Here is a 19611-nt window from a genome sequence, read left to right on the forward strand (position 1 = left end):
AAAATATTTCTTCTTCATAATCATGCAAAATTTAAAGACCAAGGAAGATTGCTTCCTAGATGTAAGAAGGACCACAAAGAGAATAGTAATACTTCTAAAAAGCAGTAAGCAACCTCATAATGTCACTCTTCAATGTGGAGGGAGATGGAAGAATATTGTTCAAAGGAACCTGGCTTACTCATGGCAAAACAATGTTTTTTTCAAATAAAGCATGGTAAGAAATAATAAAAACTTGAAAAAAGATGGATTTCAGATTAATCACTGATATGTCTGTGATTTATCTGAAACTTATGAAGACGCTACCATACTACAGAAAAAAGTGCTAGAATAATGCAACATTCATGATTAATTTACTGCCAGAACAGAGTGTCACTGTGGCTGATCCCATTATATGGCTGATACTACAGAAATATCAAAAAGTGACCTTTACATTGGCATTAATAGTTCAAAACCATGCTTGGATAACATTTATTATCAATAAAAAAGTGCTTTAAGAGAAGCAACACAGCTCTAATGAAAAGAAAACATGTCATTTAATCCTGTTGAAATGATTTAAAAATTAATGTAATTAAGGAGCCAGTAAAGGATGAAACATATTCAGGTTTAAGGAAGCATTTGCTTTTACTCCAAAGGCTGATGGGTTGAGAAATGGAGAAATTTTTGAGGACCCATGAAAACATATGGATGAGGAACCGCAATTCACAGTATAAAATTCATTGTGGAAAATAAATTCTTGGAAAAAAAATAATTAAAAAAAACCACTATTCATCAAAATTTTAAAATACTTTTACTCTCAAACTGAATGGAGGTGACTGTTCAACAAGAAACATTATCATTTAATGTTTAGTCTTCATTAAGGGAAAGAAACTTTTTGATGGAAGCAAAAAAAGGGAAGAAATAAAATCTTACTGTGCCATTGCTTAAATCAATGATACATTCACATTTTGTACTGTATTTGGTTTTGATCACTTTTCATCAAAAGTGATACACAGGAAGAAAACAAAGGATCTAGAGAAATTTTTGCACCAGATTGATTGAACAGGGGAACAAACGGTCTCCACCAAAGTAACACTTTTAAATAATACAATAGGAGTTTAATTATCCTATGTATATATATAAAATATATGTATGGGATTACATAAGAATCCTACTACTTCATTTTTCAAAGCAAAAATGGCTGCCCACAATGAAAAAAAAAGCCACAGGTTATTACGTATGTTTTGGTAATAAATAGGTACCCTGAAGAACTGATTGCCACTGGCAAATCAAAACAGTTTGCTGAGATTTACAAGTGGCTTAGTGTGATTCCAGTACCAATGTCCACCTGGGAAAAGACGGCAGGAGCTACCCACCACACGCTTCTTGGGGATCCTGGCTGTACCTTGAACCAGAAATAAACTTTCCATACGACATTAGTTAATCCACATCTGTTTGTAACCAGGAAACCTGAGTGGCAAAATAGCATTTTGTATGGACTGGTGATTTGTCTGTTAACCTCCTCTTTTGCTACACAGAGACATTTATGAATAGGAGGATGTTTTCCATCTGCAATGACCATTCTCAACTGCCTTGGGAGTACAACAAAAGCAACTTGTCCCCCTGGCTGTGAAATGTCCTTCTGGTGCATACATAACTTTGCAGTGCATTAACGCCCTTTCCGGAGCTCTCCCAGTGCAGCGAAAGCTGTGCCTGGACAATGGGAGATGGTCACTGTGGCTACAGGGACTGGGCTGTGTCTGAAAAGAGACCTCTGCCATAGCAACCAAGTGTCACAAAAGCTTTCAGGACTTTCTTCCAACTATTATCCTTTTGTTTTTAGGCAGTCAACGGGAGTAGGAAAATCTCTGGGAAATGGAGGTATGTAAATGGAACAAACATCTGAACGACCTGCCTGTACCATAAATAAGCAGCACTCTCCTGTTTTGTGTTGAAGCAGCATTCCTCTGTTTTGCAACTGCAGCTGAACAGTGACTGAAGAAAATGGAAAGGGGAAGGAGGGGAGAAAGGGAGTGCTTTGCTTTTTTTGCATTCTCAGGCAAGTCATCATTCAGAAAAATTGCTGCAGGGATCTTTTTATGCTAAAGAGATTTAGATTTCCCATTTCTAAATGGTACATTTTAAAGTACATTTTAAAGGCACATTTACACCTCTCATGCAGCAGTACGTTATTACAGATAGAAAGTTCCATTTCTTTGGCTGACATAAATTCTCATTTAGAAAACACAGAATTTCTATCCATAATACTTGACATGGAAAACTTGTCTGTTTATTCAAAGAGCTCAATGAGCCAGGAAGAGCGACACTTAAACTAAAAATACAACAGTTTAGTTGACAGCGTTATTAAATGTTAAGCCAAATTTACGTAGGTGTCTAATCAAATAGCAGCTTCGGTCAGCTTCGGGGACTGAAGTAAATTTATCAGTGACATTAATTGAGTGAGCTGATCAAGTTATATAAAACTCACCCCACAATATTGAAATCAAACTTAATATGAAAAGTTATCCACCTAGATAGGATGGAACTGTCAGCTCCATACAAACAATATAATTGGTATTCTAAACAGCCTGCCAATCTACAGTTACATTTCTGGCTTCGGCAAAACTAGCTATCATAAATGGCAGCATGCAGTAGGCTTACAGAATGAAAGTATTTACAAGTTCATCATTAAAGAGCACCCACTGGCATAAGAATGGTAAAAATGAAAAAAAAAAAAATACTGTGCATTTTTCTAAGCTAAACTGTTTTATTATTCATTTTAATGCTAGGATACATAGAAGAGTACTTAATGTCTCTATTTTTACCTCCTTTAAATGCTAACAAACTATCTCAAAATAGAGGCCTCATTTTCACAAAGTGCAGAGCAGATAAAAAAAAAAAAAAGAATGAATCAACACACTGCAGACTTCGCTATTGCCAGAGCTCTACCTTGTCCCAAGGAAGAAAAGCTATCTGAGCTGAGGGCAGAGGGCTTAAGTAAAGCTCAGCTGGGAGATGGGAGAAAAGGCAGGCGGATACAAAACTACTGACTAAATACTCCTCTGCTGAGAAGACACAAGTGTTTGTGTAACTATTTTGTCCCAAAGTCACACAAACAGTTGCAAATCTTATATTAAAGGACTTGGATTTCAGGAATGGGATGGCCTGTGTTATTGTGTTCACACCCCTTATGGTGCTGTAAAAACCATTAAATTTTGGATGCTTTCCCTCTGACTGCTCAGAAAAGGTTTCAAAGGTTCAAAGAAATAAGAGACCCAAGCCCCAACCATTTTATTATTTCCCACTTATGAAAGCAGAAAGAACTAGTAACATTCACTGGCAGCAGAATAACTCTGATCAATCACTATGTTAATAACAGATGTTAGCTTGTTTTATGAAAAAAATCAATTGACAAATAAAGAGGACACTTTTCAATAAAGAAGCAGCACATTAAACTTTCGTCATCATGTCTTCATCCCTTCTGCCATAACATACTCCTGGACACATGTGCTTTGATGGTATTTAGTATCTGGTTTTGCTGAGCTACAAGATGGGAAGCAGGGAACGGAGGCAGATTAAGAGTGAGAAAGCGTGAACATTTGTATTTGCATGATGTGAACCAGGGTTATTTATCACAGGACTCGGCACAATGATGTAGGATCCCAAGCTTTTATTTATCACTCCTTGAATCCCACATCAATGCTCAGTTTCATCAAAAAAATTGAGTAGCCGTATCTGAGATAAAATGTGAAAGCACAGTGACATGTGAAAGAGTATATGCATTTTTTTAAAGTTTGGCATAAACAAAGCCTTGCATTAAATTCCTGTTCTAAGGGAATTGAGTATACGTTCAGTGAATCTCTCGATTCTTACTCATGTTTCCAATAAGTTCAATCCACCAACTCAGAGAAAAAAAAAAACCAAAATACTCGAGCAATGAACAAGTGTTAGTACCTGTATAATGTAAAGAATAACATTCAAAATAGCATTATCAGAGCTCCCAAGAAACTGAGAAAACTTATGGCCAGACGCAAAGAGGGGCTTTTATACTGAAGACTTAGGCAGAGCTAAAGTACTTAAATTCAAAACAATGACCTCAAAATATGATTCTTACCTGCTATTGAGTTACTAAAAGGAACTTTAGATATGGATATTTTTTTAATGACTACGTAATTGCTTTCCTGTGACTTAACAGTATTAACTCCACGCAAACAACATTGATACAGAACAAAAATTAAATTAAAAACCTTGTGATCCAGTCTTACCTTCCTGATGCCTTCAGAAGGGTTCGATACACAATTATCTGCCCCATTATTCTTACTGATAGTCCTCCACAGTTCAGCAAATGTGTTATCCTGCTCCAAAGGGTTGGTCCCTTTTGCTTTAAAGTATTCATACACTGCTGAATCCCTCACTGTACCGTAAGATATATCCATTTGTTTGGACAGATCTTGAAATGTTCTGAAATTCAAGCGATATCAAGATATTAGTATTATATAGTACATTACCAAGATTTCATTCATTAAATGTTGGGGGTTTTTTTATGTCTCTCGTTAGTCAGGAAGCCCTTACCCTCACCTAGTATCATTTGCACATCTCTTTCCTCATCATAAAAGAAAACCAAGCAGTGATTTAATTGTATAGAGATCTTATGAATTTAACTATACCTGAGCTCTTTTTCACCCCAGCAAAGATTTTTTTTGGACAGATAACTTTCCTGTTAAATATTATGATGCCAAGTTTGCACAAGAATGTAGTGCAAGCAAGACCTATTCGAGCACAGGAAAAACTCAGATTGTAAATATAAACTTCCAGATCCATCAGCACCAGCAGAAATACCTCGCAGAATTCAGTAGAATTAGTTTGCAGTTACACCAATGCTCCATCTGACTCTAAATCAATACCATTGTTTTAAATAAACAGCTATAAGTCTCGCTTCCAGTTTCCACTAAGTCTCTCTCACTTGCTCGCTTTTCACAGCCTCTGGTAAAACAGGCATTTTTCATTCACACACAGGCCTAGCTTCATCATACCACTCTGGAAGTGCAAATGGGCCTCAACGTGAGTGGCTGTGAATGCACCATTTATTTTCAAATTGTACAGAATATAATTCACTCCTGTTTTACAGTCTTTTCTGCACAGAAAGGTATAAATCACGGCCTGCATCAATGAAAACCAGACCAAGTTGCAAAACATTTGAGGTGGCATCACTGCCCTCAGAAGCAGCATCCTAGCTGTTTTCCACCTTCAGATGTTCATTCCCATTCCTGTGCCTCCTCCCTTTCTCCTCACGCAGGGCTTCTGTGCAGTGCCACCATTGCTTTCATCGGGGTGTATGCACACACAGACACACAGACACACATTCAACCATCGACCACCATGTGCAGCGGAAGGGACCAAATTGGATCTCATAAGTAATGGTTTATTTTATGTTTTATAAACATATGGCTTCACCTAACAACTACATGCTTCTGACAGGACTGACTGACTAATGCTGTCAGACTAAAGCAACCCTCCGTGCCTCCCCCCTCACCATTTCTTTTTCCCAAACAGAATATTTCAGAAAAAAACCAAACCAGCTCCAAACATCCAGAGGCCCACTCATGCCACCTCCCACCTGTCTCCAACTCCCGGAGCCACAAAAGCAAAACATTTTGCCTTGCAGCTCTTGCAGAAGATCTCTTTGCAGTGCTCCTGAGGACCCTTCCCTTGGACCATGGGCTGAAACTGTTTTCCACAGCTGAAGACTTGTCACAGACAACATATTTCTGCCTCCGTTCTCCCTGTTTCACTTGGGGGGATGTGCCACTGCTTACAACTCACAACTTGTAAGATTCCCTGCAACACTATTTAAAGCGAAGCAATCCAGGCATACACACACTATTATGTAAAAATATGTAGAAAACTCTTCCATCTTCTCCACCACGCTGCCTCCAGCCTGCCCAAGCATGGCTCCAAAAGGGTCCCCTTCCTGGGACACGCTGCGCGGGAGCCCACCAGCCCTGTCCCCAGACTGCAGCTCAGCAGGGATGCCTCTCCCACCCACACCAAAACTCTCCAAACTCACAAGCTGCTTCAAACAGCTTAAGTGGTTTAAGTTCTTAAATTGTGTTAAGGATTTTTTATCATTTTAAGCTGTTAAGCAGCTTTAAGTAAGACTGTGTGTGAACAGTTTTTCTCTATATACATTGCACACTTGTGGATTTGGGCTAACTCTGGGAGTTACATTAAACCCCAAACCTCCTGTTATTTCTCTAGCTCTGTATATGGCACTTTGGTAACGTACAAAATGAACACCCAGGAGTTTGCTGGAAATTCAAAATTCTAATGAAAAATGAGAGAATTCATATCAGTTTTATTTCTCTCTTTGTTTAACAATCCTGAAAGTTATATTCTCGTCTCCTAAATGTTTCCTGTACATTTCATTGAACAGGACCATTTCTCCTCCCGTCTCAAGCTAAATGATTACATGCTACATTTAGTTCTGTCTTTATTTTTTAAAATAAGTTTTATCATATCCCATGGAATTTCTTACATCCCAGGGATGGATGATCTGGCTGTTAAAAGACATTTTTCAGTCTATTTTATGTACAAATGACAAAGAAAAGTACTCAATACACACAGAAGGGTTTCTGTGGCAACATTTTTTTATACCAGGTTTGGCATACGGTTTTTGGGGTGTGTGGGAGTGCATGTCTGGTAGAAGCGCAGTAGCAGAAACGTGTTTAGCTAATGTTCTTTAAAACAGCTTTCAGCTGATAACTTTACAAATGCCTACTGCTCACTCTGCCATTCTGCTTGAAAGTTTGTACATGAGCGTTTGTATATTAAAAAAAAAAATAATTCCACCTGCAGTTTTACTAATGTCACTGTTTTCTGGATCACTTCTACTGCCTCTACTGCTGTGGAAGCTTTTTGTCAGAAATATGCCTTTTGTTTTAGCTAAATTGTACTGTATTGACCTTCAGTATTTCTGTTTTAGCTAAATTACATTTTATTGATTATCAGTACTGTACAAAAGCACAGTACCTGCTGCTTTTTGAGCAGCACAGTTTCTTCAATTCTCTAAACATCTCAAGGCACAGTGAGCAAATTCAGAGTTTAAATTAAATGCTTTACAATAAACAGATAACCTGTACTGGTGGCAGGGAGGGAAGCACAGCCTTTGCCTGGGTGTGGTGAATAACACAACTACTGCCCCTTTAGCTGGCAGATTTTCCTTGGAAGAGATAATGCAGAGTATTTTATGTCCTAAGGATTACATGTGCCTGTCTCGCAGTGTCCTGTTTGATGTATTATAAGAACAGCCACTGACAAAGGAAAGCCTCCACACTGCACCACCATTGGAAATATCCTGTGAGAGAGGCAGTCACCCAAGGGTACAGTCAGGGGCACAGTAGGAATCAAGCTTGTGAGCAGTTCCTGTAGTATAAATTCAGAAGGATGGTGAGTGCTTGAGTGAGAAGCTAACCTTATGCTTTTACCAAATGGACCATTTAGACAAAAATCTCTCTCTGAAATTATCCTGACAGGGAATGGTCTACATCACAGCTCATTCTTACACTGTGTAAAAAATTTCTCTGTACTGTATTTCTGCACTGAAAATAGAGGTGATGCTCAGCATCTCCATGGCCAGAGAGGTGACCAAAAGATCTGGACGTGGTGGGTACAGCCACATACAGAAAAGATACTTAATGGATATCAGTATCTCCTTGCTTTTACAGGGTGAATTAAGATAATCACATGTCATTTTTAAGCATTGATATTTTAACTGCCTCAGACCTACCATTGGTAGACAAAATACTACTACACGGCTACATTTCAGGTGTTTAAAAAATATGTAGATGCAGTGCTTAGGGACATGGTTCAGCGGTGGACTTGGCAGTCCTGGGATAATGGTTGGATATAATGATCTTAAAGGTCTTTTCCTGCCTAAACGACTCCACAATTCTGTGATTTCAGGTTGGTTGTATCTTAAAATTAAGTCATTCTTTAAAGGCAGCTGCCCTCATCATTCTTAAGCTTCGTTTTTGCCACCAGCCATTAGCTGGACCCACCTTCTTTAGCCACTGACATTCTTGCCTCACTTCCCTATGGCAAAGATTTCTTGCACTTAATATACAAAATTATTCACAACAAAAATGTGTAGCATATCAAGATGCCCCATTAACCTTACCACCTCAGTTATTGGATCTTACAACCCATTAAGGGCTCTCTGTAAGTGTGATTAAAGATAAAACTAGTAAAGCAGAAAAAGACAATGTTCCTCACAGTTATAGAAGCCAAACTTCAATTTGTAGATAAATACATCCACTATGTGATTGCTATAATAGACCAGTATATGTAAACCAATTGATTTAAGTAAATGTATCTGTGGTTAATCTAAACAAAAATGGTGTCTTTTATGCCTGCTAGATAAATACAACAATTGATACATAATTTCCAGTGGAGTTGCAATTACTTCATTTACAGCCAACTGAAAACTGGACTCTCTCTGCTTGTTTTATTTTTCAGAAAGAAGCTGACATAAAGCATATGCTGTAGAATAAAGAGTCAGGCAATTACTAGTGTTTATAAGTAGACAGCTAGAAATAATTGCTACAATAATGATATTGGTTAAGTTGCACTTTTTGGAGCTGTTTTCTTACAAGTAAGAGACTTGTGTAACTGTAAGTATACAGACTAAAAATATGCTGCCAGTATAGGTTTATGTTACTCTGGAAATCTATGAACCCAAGCCTTTCTGGATTAATAATATGAACAAATCTTATCTAAGTGATAGACTAAACCTCACTAAGTGCTTTGATGTAACTGCTGATCAATTAACTTAACTGGAGTCCTCAGATGTGATCAAGGTATTTAAAAAGAGGGGAAAAAAAAAGGAAACAGACTCCTGTCACTTCTAAATTACAAAAAATAAAGGGGGAAATTTTCTCTTTTTCTTAGTAACTTTTCTTTTTTAAATTAAAGGAAGGTCTTTTAAACAAGCAAGCAAGGAGAAAAGGCAAAAAAAATCCTTGCTTAAGGAATTTTTCCTCATCCTTACTGTTCATTTTTAAAAAAAGTTTGTAGCAAGCTGCACAGCTGGACTCGTGTGTAAGGTCTATTGCTGTCAACAGGTTAATCAGTGGCACCACGATGTCATCCAGCAATGGTCTTTTACATCACAGTAATAAATGTGGCATTTTATCTTTGCTTCAGCCTTAGGAAAACCTTAATGGGAAAACACTGGCAGCTTCTTGATTTAAAGGTAGTTTCTCCTTGGCCTTCACAACTGCCCGTGGTCTGACACTGTAAAATTGGGGATTTTTCCTGTCTGCTATTACTTATGGAAAAATAATATTTCAGCATTCCTGAATTGACAGTATTACTTTAAAATTACGCAAGATTTATCATGCTTAGCTCCTATTCATTCATCTGCACATATTCTGCCTTGTGATCACGTGTTTGAGGAACCTCTCCCTTCACAACACTGTCAGACAATAAGATATAAATAATTCCTCTCAACTAAAATTAATTAATTTCCTTAATTAATATTAATCTCTAAGATGTATGTGGACAGTAAAATAAATTTACTGCTTTTTCCATATTTAGCAGAGAAAGCTATGTTTTTCTTTTACCTAAGGAAGCCAGTACCCTGAGATTTTTGCTCAGTGCAGCATAATATTTTAGGTGATGGCTATTGCCAAGACAAAGCATCCCAGAGATGATGAGACTTTTTAAGCTGCTCTGCCTAAATGAAGCCTTAGAAATGCATACATAAAATATATGCTACAAATTCTAAATTTCTTTTTTAAAACACCTTGAAGCTACTTTCTTTCCCCAAAAGCTAGGCATTCATGACATCTAGAGAACTAAATACAAGTGCAGTTGCTAACTACAACTATTTTCCTAACAGGATATACAAGAGGGAAATATGTGCTTTACACGTTGGGAAAAAAGTAAACCCACTAAACTTCTAAGTAAAAATAAAAACAGCGGAATTGATTTGATAATCTTATAACACCAGTATAAGCCCAAGAAATGCCTATGAACTGAAACCTAGAATATAAAATCCTATCTGAAAAGAGATTTATTTCATAAAGTTATCACCAATGAAAAGCAATGAGCTGAAAAAGAATTCAGCCTACTGTGGACTGCAGAAAAGCACTCATATTTTGAGACATAAAATTGCTCACAACTACTCCCTCCATGGATGTATTGGACAAGACAATGAGAAGAAATGACAATATGTTGTTTGTCGTTGGTGACCACATCAGTCCACCCACTGAGAGATGTGCTTGGAAGCCAAGCCAGCTTTGCAGGATCAGCTTCTCATTTGTACATCCTCAGTGAGAAAACAGTCTGCAAAGCTGAATCAAGGTTGTGGGTGGTAGTGTATTGGTACAGATAATTTCCACATAAGCAGTATATCTTTCCATTCAGAGTCCTGACCTGAGTCCTGTTTATTTTTTTTTATATCCATTTGCGAAGCTGCAAAGGATTTGAGCCTTAGTCTGTTTTTCACAGATGAATAGTCATTAGACTTTCAATCTCCAGTTTTAAGTAAAATTTATGAGTGGGTAGTGTATTGTCTTAAGTCATCTGAAACGGAGTTCAAAATTCCATGTAAAGACCCTCCCTAGAGCTAGTCTGCCCAAGCTGAGTAATTTAAGTGGTGGAAGAAAAAAATCCATCTGTTACGGATATCAATTGCCACGAGGGGATGATAGCATCATTGACTTGGAAACTCACGTGAAAAGTTTCACCAACTGAATCCAAGTTACAAAGGCACAATCCCACTTGACAAGGGAACAAAGAACAGCTTTTAGTGCCCCTAAATATTAGTGCAACCAATACTCAATAAGCCTTCAGTCATACTGGAAAGAGCAATACATATAGTTGAATAATGAGATAGCATTAGAATTGACCTATCTTTAGCACTTTTGAGCCTAAAAAGCAAACACCCATCCAAAAAGCCCCCCAAAAGGTATTATGAGATATATCTATAAATTTCCAATATTTGTTCCAGGTCCACATAGGAATGTTACCTGGGCATATTAAACTGTTTGTAAGGTACATAACTAAAAGATGGGCCATTTAAAAAAATATTTTTGGTGAGGTCAATAAAACTGTTCAAAGCATTGTTAGAATGAAACCGTAATGAAAGCAAGTTTATGTCCACATCTAATAATACTAGGCATCAGAAGAATTAGTTCCAATTTGTGCATCTCTGTGACTTTCTTTGAAATTACGAATAATCAAGCTGAGCTCTTAAATCAAACACTAATTCGCCAACTTCTTTACAGTGAAATGATCAACTCCTGCATGTTCCATTTCACTGTGAATCAAGTCACTGTAAATGCTCTTAATTCTGTTTCAGTGCAGTGACGTGCAGAGCAATGGGTTTCTTCAGCAAATACACTAAATAAAATCTTAATTTTACCGATAGAGGTAGTCCAGTAGAAACTGGCAGCAGTACTGGCCTGCTTAGCGTACACTTTGCAGGATCAAGTCCTTCACCAGCAGATATATCATTCTACAGCTCATATAAAACTCATTTCATGGGTGGTCCATGAAAAAAAACCAACACATCCACTTTACTCTAAACAAAAGCCTTAAAAAAGAGAAAGCCTCATGGGACTTCCTACAAGGGAAGCCATAAGCATTGTCAGATTAAACTACAGTGAATCGATGGAGTTGCAGCCCTTCACACCAGGACTAAACATTTCCAAACCACTGGAGACAAACAGTGCAGACAGTTACGGCTATGTATGTGCTTGTCATCGTCAGTGGAGCAGGAACAGCTGCTACACATGACTTCAAAGAAGCAGGGACTTTTCCTCCAGTGGAAAGAACAATCAATTGTGTCACAGAACACATTGCCATGTCAACTACATACTTTTACCGTAGTTAAAACAAACAGTGATTGAGGTCCTTAGCAGGTAATGGCACTGCAGCAGCTGTTTTCATTATGCTAACGGTCATCGCTGCCAGAAGCACAGAACTTGTGCAGCCTCCACAAATATTTAATTTCTTTAAAATCACATCCACTAGCCTCAGTTCCTACGTGCAAAAGGAATGACAAGAAAACTGAACTAAGCCGTCTTCTAAACTCCCCATACAATGCTTTCACTGCAGATTGAGTGTTTTCACTGGGACTCTGTTCCCGCAGAGCTACTGCATAATTAAGTTTTAAAAGAAGGGAACAAACGGTATGTATACCCACTGAAATGTGAAGAAAGTCGAGTTGTTAATAAATGATACAGTGTCATGTTTATGATTTTAATAGTAATTAATTACTAGCTACACGCATTGTATTGGCAAAACATTTGTAGGATTTGTGTACTTTTGAAGCATCTGAGATGCAGCAGAAATATACTCTATTACCATCACTTCAAATGTCACTTTTGCTTTACTGATCTCAGAACAATTTGCAGCACTTTTGCTAAAGTCAAAGTGTGGGGAATGTAGGACAAAAATCCATACAAGTAGGCTGTGTCCCATTGCTCACAGAATTTTATCTTCCAGTGGTTTATTTAGGAAACATGCCCATTTTCAAAAAAAAAAAAAAAAAAAAAAAAAAAAAGACTTAGTTTTTTTCTGGCTGGGACTCAGATTTGGATCTAAAAATCAAACTGGATTCTCATCATCATCAGTAAAACAGGTTCTTCTGTAAACAAAATTAGACTTCTGGTTATTCCTAGCCATTGCTATTTCTAAACGATGCCCTCAGGACCACCTCGGCAACTCCAATCATCTGCAGTGATCTGCACGAGTGTGACTTGACTTGTCGCTGGATCATAGAAGTTCATTTTGCCTAGAGCTGACATTGGCTCTGCTCCAGCACTCCACATAAAGAAATCTGTTAAACAACTAGAAATAAGCTAAACATCTCCTGATTGCCAGTCCAGTGTTTCTAACTATACTTCCAACCCTCCTATTCTCCAAATCTCCTCCAGGCAATGAGAGCATAAGTCACTTAGATTGCTGCTTTTTCCATTAACTAGGGGTTTTTTTGTTGCTTATTTGTAATAAATCTTTTCTTTCTGGATGTCCTATATTTTCTATATTGTTATCATATGGTAAAGAAACCATGATGGTTCTCATGGTACAAGTTACAATTACTTTGCTTGAAAATGTTTTCTAAAACAAACAATAGCGTAACATAATTAATAGCGGTAGCGATGGAAGCTAGATTCCGAGAATTTGCATCTCAAAGCTGCATCCACTGGCACCCCATAGTTTGTGATCCCTGGATTAAGTTTCTGTCATGGCTGGGCATTTATGATCGCATCTGAGTTTACGTGATGTCTAATTGAGGGAGTGAAGTCAGAAGACAGTCATTCCTTTGTATTTACAAGGGGCACCTATAGGTCTCTTCTTCATCACCCCATTTTCCCATATTTCTAACAAATTAATACCCTTGAGATATTACCCAGTTTAGCCACCATGTTTGCAATTTAACAATGAAAAGTAGTAGACAGACCAAGAGGCATTCAGAGTAATCATATTAGACGGGGTTTTTAAGATGCAGGTTCAGGTTTTCAAAAGCTGGAGTTTTAATTTGTGTGCTCAGATCCACACTGAACTACTACATGACTGGGCAGATTTTCAGAATGGATCAAAGAAAATTTTGGCATGGCAGCACATCTTTAGGATGTTTGCAGATTCAGTTAAAAGCCTGGAAGGGGATTCAGAGCAGCTATGAGTCGCTCCTCATCCTACAAATCCAGAATAATCAGCCTTGCTGGAAAACCTGGGTTAGCCTGGTTCCTTTACTCACACTCCATATTCCATTCAGCAGTGAGTGGGGCATTAAAATGCAAAGAAGAAAACATGAAAACATCTCAAGAGCTTGTAGCATGTTTGAGCTGAAGAAATACATCAGTTGGAGTACCTTTGGATATTTTTGTGCTTTACTTTCAAACCACTTTGCCATTGTGACCTTTCTCTGAGTAGCTTGAAGGGTTAACATGTTAATTAAAGCAAGGTATTCTGCTCCTTAAATTATTAATTAAAATAAAAAATGCAGCTGGTGTTTAACAGCAACTCGGTCCCAACAGCAGGTTTTAGTCACTTCACCTAAATCAAACATATCATAAAGTTGGCATGAAAATCATATTGTCTGAATCAAACACATCTGGCAACTGACACATGCTTTTACCTATAACGAAAATAACAAACTACCTTTATTATTTATGCAGATGCACTTTAAATTGTTTGCTGTGCTGATGTCTCCTACCACTCACATTCGGAAGCTGAAAATCTTAATGAAGATTAATGATTAAGATCGAGAGGGAAGAAATTGCTTTCTTCCTTCTTAACTGGTCTTATAAGTACTGATATCACTGCCATTCTGTTTTCCACTCAGATGACAATCTTTTAGCTTTTTAATTAAATAGAGTGGTGACTGGATAAGCTTGGCATCTTGGTGCTGGCTTATAAAGTCCTTACTCAGGGCGAGTAGTACTTTATACAATGACTGTTAGGATATCATTATACTGTGAGCAGTTCCATTAAAGTCCATGAAATCCCAGTGTGGGATAAGGTCCCGCTCAACCCTTTATTAAGTTTTGATTTATCAGGAGCTGTCGCATGCTGCAAGAATAAGAATCTTGGTGCAGAAAGCTCTGGGCTGCTGCCTGCGCCACTGTCAGCAGGCTCACAGCTGGGGTGGAGAGACTGGATGAATTCACACAGCTCAGATGTGTCAGAGGTACAAAGTGATGCTGGAAAAGTGCTTCACACCCTTCCCTTACCACAGGGAGTAAAGCAGAAGCTATCGATGTTGACAGAAAGAGGAGAAGAAAACAGAAGAGCTCTGAAGAGGCATCTTGATTGCTAGAACATGTGCTGGGTACTCCTGGGAAATCAAAACATAGGGCTCTTCATTAATACTGAAAGCACATATAGCATTCATCAGTTATTATTGATGTCTAAAGTGCATGCATTACATATGCATATTTTAAAGTCTAGAGGCCCACTTGCCTGTTTCTCAGAGGAGCCAGATGGCAAGCACTTGCTATATGGCGTACTTCCCACCTCATCCTGATGTGGAAAACGAGGTAAACAGGAAAAGAGACCTTTGCCCCTCTCTCCTCACCCTGAGCATGAGTCTCGCCTGAATACTGAACCTCAGAAGCACTGAGAGCACTGCATCAAAACCAACTAGCTGTTCCTTATATTGAGATTAATTAGTTTATTGGGTAGTCTAATTACATACCTTGAAATACGAGCTTGGAAATTGCATTACTGCCATATGAAAGAAACATAGTAGTTAACATCCACCCTATTCTGACTGATGTTTTTCTATTATTTTTTTAGATAGATATGACTATTCATAAATCAATTAAATTAAATCAGTGGCTCATTCTCCTAGGCTGGTTTTAATGGTTTAGAAGGCAAACAACTTTAGTGCATGTGATTACATTTCTTTTAATGGAACTTTGGCAGCTGTATCAAAATAGCTTTTGTAAGGCAACATCGTTCTCTCTCTCATCTCCAGATGAGTCTGGAAACACTCCTGTATTATATTATATGGGGGCACGTGCACAGAAGGGAACATTGCTTAGTAAGGCAGATGAGCCCAGGTAGTGGAAAGAACATATGTAATCCTTCCCTTAGCAACACTATTGTTTCCAGAAATGTTTTCTTTCACTCTAGAAAGTCTTTTGCCACAAAGGAACTAAGCTAATAGGAAAGCACTCATGGTAATAAACAGTAGCATCTTAGTTACCAGGGAAACAAAGAACCCCCAGCTCCTTTCCCCCATAAACATCCATAACCTGCATCTATAGAAAGTGTGCTTCAATGTGGGTTTTTTTCTTTTTCTTTTTTTATGTCATCTGGAATAGTTTCAAAATCTCCTTAGAAGGATATTCAATTTTTAAAGTCTTTTCTTTAAATGGCAAGTTTAGAGTTTTCTACCTCATGGCAAGATGGTCTATAAACATTTTAGAATGTATTGGAACAACTTTTATTTCAGAAGACGAAATACTGTCCTATATATCATTTAAGGCATTAAGAGTTTAAGGTGTGAGAGAGCATGATCTTCTATCATGGAGACATTTATAAGGGGAATGGGCGCTTTAGATTTGAATGAAAATGTCAAAGAGAAAAGTAACGAGATTAAAACCGTTTGCAAGACAATGAAGCTCAATACCCAGGGGTGGGGGCTGGGGAGAAAGTAAGAGTAACCATAAAAATAATGAATTTCAAAAGACCAGACCTCTACAGATATCAGGAACTGGTGGAGAAAGCCTCTTAGGAAGTTGATTTAAAGGACAAAGGTGTACAGAAGGGCTGGCAATTCCTGAAAGAGACAGTATCAAAGACAGATGCAAAGTATTCCAATGTGAGGAACTATAAGAAAAAAAAATATAAGAAGCTGGTATAATGTCAGCAAGAGCTCTTTCAGGACCTAGAAAATGAAAAGCATTGGTGTTTTCTAAGTGATCATAAAAGAGTGCAACCATTTGACTAAATATGCCTACATACTACAAATGCATGAGAATCATAAAAATGCATGAGACAAAAAAAAAAAAAATCAGAGAACCAAAAATAAATCCTCACAACACCAATTAATCTAGCTTACATGATTTAAGATGTTACTGCACAAATCTGTTTGCATCATCCCTCGACTGAAGTTCTTGTGTCCACAGCAGATCCAGCAAAAAGACACTTACCTTGCCCCAGCTATCCTATACAAAGTTTGATTTCTTAATTTACGGTGGGTTTCATCAGCACAACATGAAACAGATGTGCACTGAGCTCACCACAACTGAAACTCATAACCTTGCAACCCACAGCATAGGCATGCTCATTCTTTAACCTCTGAAAGAATGGATGCTGAGCTTTGCTCCCAGAGATCAACTTTTTATTGCAGGCTATTAATTCAAAGCTTGCAAGGTGAAAGACAGATCATCTAAGTGGAGTGCAGGACTGGCCACAGCACTGGTCACTGTTAACCAACCAACCAGCCGGCACTTCGGGAAGGTGGCTGGGCAAGCGTTCTGCCTCTGCTCCTGCTGGAAACTCCCCTTCTTTCCCCTCTCCTCTCTCCATCCAAAATCATCTAAAGAAATACACAATTCAGTGCATGTTCCTTATACTCACAGTCAGTCTGCTGACATTGAATATATGATAAGGAACAGAAGGTGGGAAAATTATTTTTGCTGCCAGGTGGGTGAGAAAATTCGGTGCTGAACCACCATGGTATGAGAATGACAGAACCGCCGCTCACGTGGAGATGTTGATGAGGAGTTGTGCAAAGTGAGACGACTTTTTTTTACACAAGCAAATGAAGCATTTCCAAAAATATGCAACAGATTAGCAGAGTTGGAAGCTCATATATGTCCTGTCTGAGCTGACAGCAAGTAAGAAAATAGGTACAACTTTCCCTTCTTACAAGTAGGTACACATACTTGCAACTTCATCTCACTGTTTCACAGGAACTAACTTACTGTGATAAAGTGTTTACTAATTATTGGCAGTTCTGGAATGCAATTTACTTGGTTGTTCTGGCTGTGAGGATGCTTTCATAGAGACCTTTCCACTCCGGACAATTTGGAAAGCTATGCAGAAATATGCAATACGTTACTCCGTAACAAAACAACCTGCACGATTTACGTAATAGGATCCACTGTTACACTACTGACTCCGACCAACAAAGATAAATGGTAGAAAATACAAGTAATTTTACAGGATTTTTGTTGGGTTTTGTTTATTGGTTGTTTTGGTTTTTTGTTTGTTGTTTTGTTTTTTTTTCCAGGCCACTGTTTCACCAGTGTCATGTCAGGTTTTACCTGGCTTCCCACTTTAAGAGTCTTTGCTTAACTACTCTTCTGACCCCACAGGGGCATGTAACAGTATCTGTCTGTCCAAAAGAATAGCAAGCAGGCAAACACATGGAACAGTATGTTAACATGCAAAATCAGTTGGGTAATTTTGCATTGTAGGTCAAGTAAATAGCTACCTTGAAATATCTAGTGGAAAAAAAACATTAACGCTTTCACAGGAGTGAAACTCAAATACTCAAGCACACTGGCTAGCCTACTTTAATGGTTGTTCCTCACCCAGAATCCATTTCCAAAACAGAATTCACCATGAAGTTTTCCTTCTCACTCCTGTTTTTGTTGTTAAAAAATGATGGGTTGAGGTAGTCTTTATGGTTAAGAAATGTCTAAAACTTGAAGGCCATCTCGGAATTCCTATAGTAATAATTATTTTGCCTTTTTAATATCCTGTTATATTAGATTTTATTATCAGTTCACCTAAGACATTAGATCAGCTTCTTTGGAGAAAAACAATAGAAATATACATATCCTATTGGCAAAAATATCTGATTGTGCAAAAAACTTCTGTTACTGCATTTTATACTGTTTACCCCTTAGGAGTCAAACAGAAAATAAAACCCAACAAAATAAGCCATAGGTACTATCCTTGTAATAAAAAGAAACCACACTACAACAAAGAAGGTGGAAGTCAGGGACCAATGGAAGGTTACACATGCAGGGAGCGTACAGCTGCTGCACTCTATGGATGGCCAGTGAATCGACTATATTCATATGAGAAAGTCTGACTTAAGAGGCGGCTCAATCAGAGCTGAAAAAGGACTGTATCAAATCTCAGATTTGAACCAATCCTTGGATTTTTTGACGGGCTGTCATGAGGACTACTGCTCTTGCTAGATTTTCACACTTCCAGAGCAAAAGAAAACAATAATAAAAAGTCTTTTTATTACCTGCACAGATGGTAGGTTTTGCTAACATCACATCTGAATCATTTTTTTTCTCTAAACTGTGCATGCATCTGAACGTTAATGCCTCAACCCAGTTAAGTCACAGAACTTCCCGGTAACAAGAACAAATGAAGAGATGCTGTGATACAGCTGTCATAAGAGTAGAGTTGAAGAGGGTGTGGAATCACAGATCTCTTGGTTTGCCATTGATCTTCAGTATGTGCCACATTCTTAGAATGGCAACTGGAGAGATGGAATGCAAGCTTGGTTTTCAGCTGTGCATTCTCATTTTACCCACAAAAAATGTCCTTGGAAAATATTTGCACTTATATGCTTGCCTGCTTGCTCAATTAAAGGAGTAATTAGGATCCATTTTAAAGCATGGTTGAACGGCATATGCCAACATTCAGAAAGCTTTTTAAAAGGCTCCAGACTTCGCGAAGCCTTGGGTTTCCCAGAAGCACCCACTGGGCAACACCATCAATGACAGTGAAATGAACAGATAGACAATGGGGATTCTAGCACTGGCAACAACACAGCGTCTTGTCCTGAGCAGTGCCTGGAGGCAAGTGGCTGCCAAGCTCTGCCCTTGAGCACTGCTACCCTGCCACACAGGCTGCAGAGCATTTCCCGTGACCTTGCTTCCACATGGTCTAAAGAGGGAATGTTCTGGAAAGAAAAATCTTTTGAGTTTTTGTCCTTGCTCATTTCACTTGCATCTTTCTCACACTCTGTTTTAGCCTTCATTTTTATGGATGAACTTAACCTAGTTCTTTGATGATTGAAGCTTTTGCTCACAGGCCATAAATAATAATCACGATAACTATTTTTTATCATGCTCATTCATACGTGCCTCCTGCCAATGTGCCTGAGGTGCTGCACAGACAATGCAAAACACACTACAAATTAAACAT

General features: G+C 38.2%; 1 protein-coding gene across 1 annotated transcript in view; it reads right to left on the minus strand.

Annotated features, from left to right (window-relative positions):
- The window catches only part of GRID1 (glutamate ionotropic receptor delta type subunit 1), a 544391-nt gene that overhangs the window by 24742 nt on the left and 500038 nt on the right, over positions 1-19611 (minus strand). Inside the window, exon 13 of the mRNA XM_027817170.2 lies at positions 4242-4437. Coding sequence (XP_027672971.2) covers positions 4242-4437 — 196 coding nt within the window. The remainder of the gene's footprint in view (positions 1-4241; positions 4438-19611) is intronic.

The sequence above is a fragment of the Falco cherrug genome, chromosome 9, assembly GCF_023634085.1.
Source record: "Falco cherrug isolate bFalChe1 chromosome 9, bFalChe1.pri, whole genome shotgun sequence".
NCBI lineage: Eukaryota > Metazoa > Chordata > Aves > Falconiformes > Falconidae > Falco > Falco cherrug.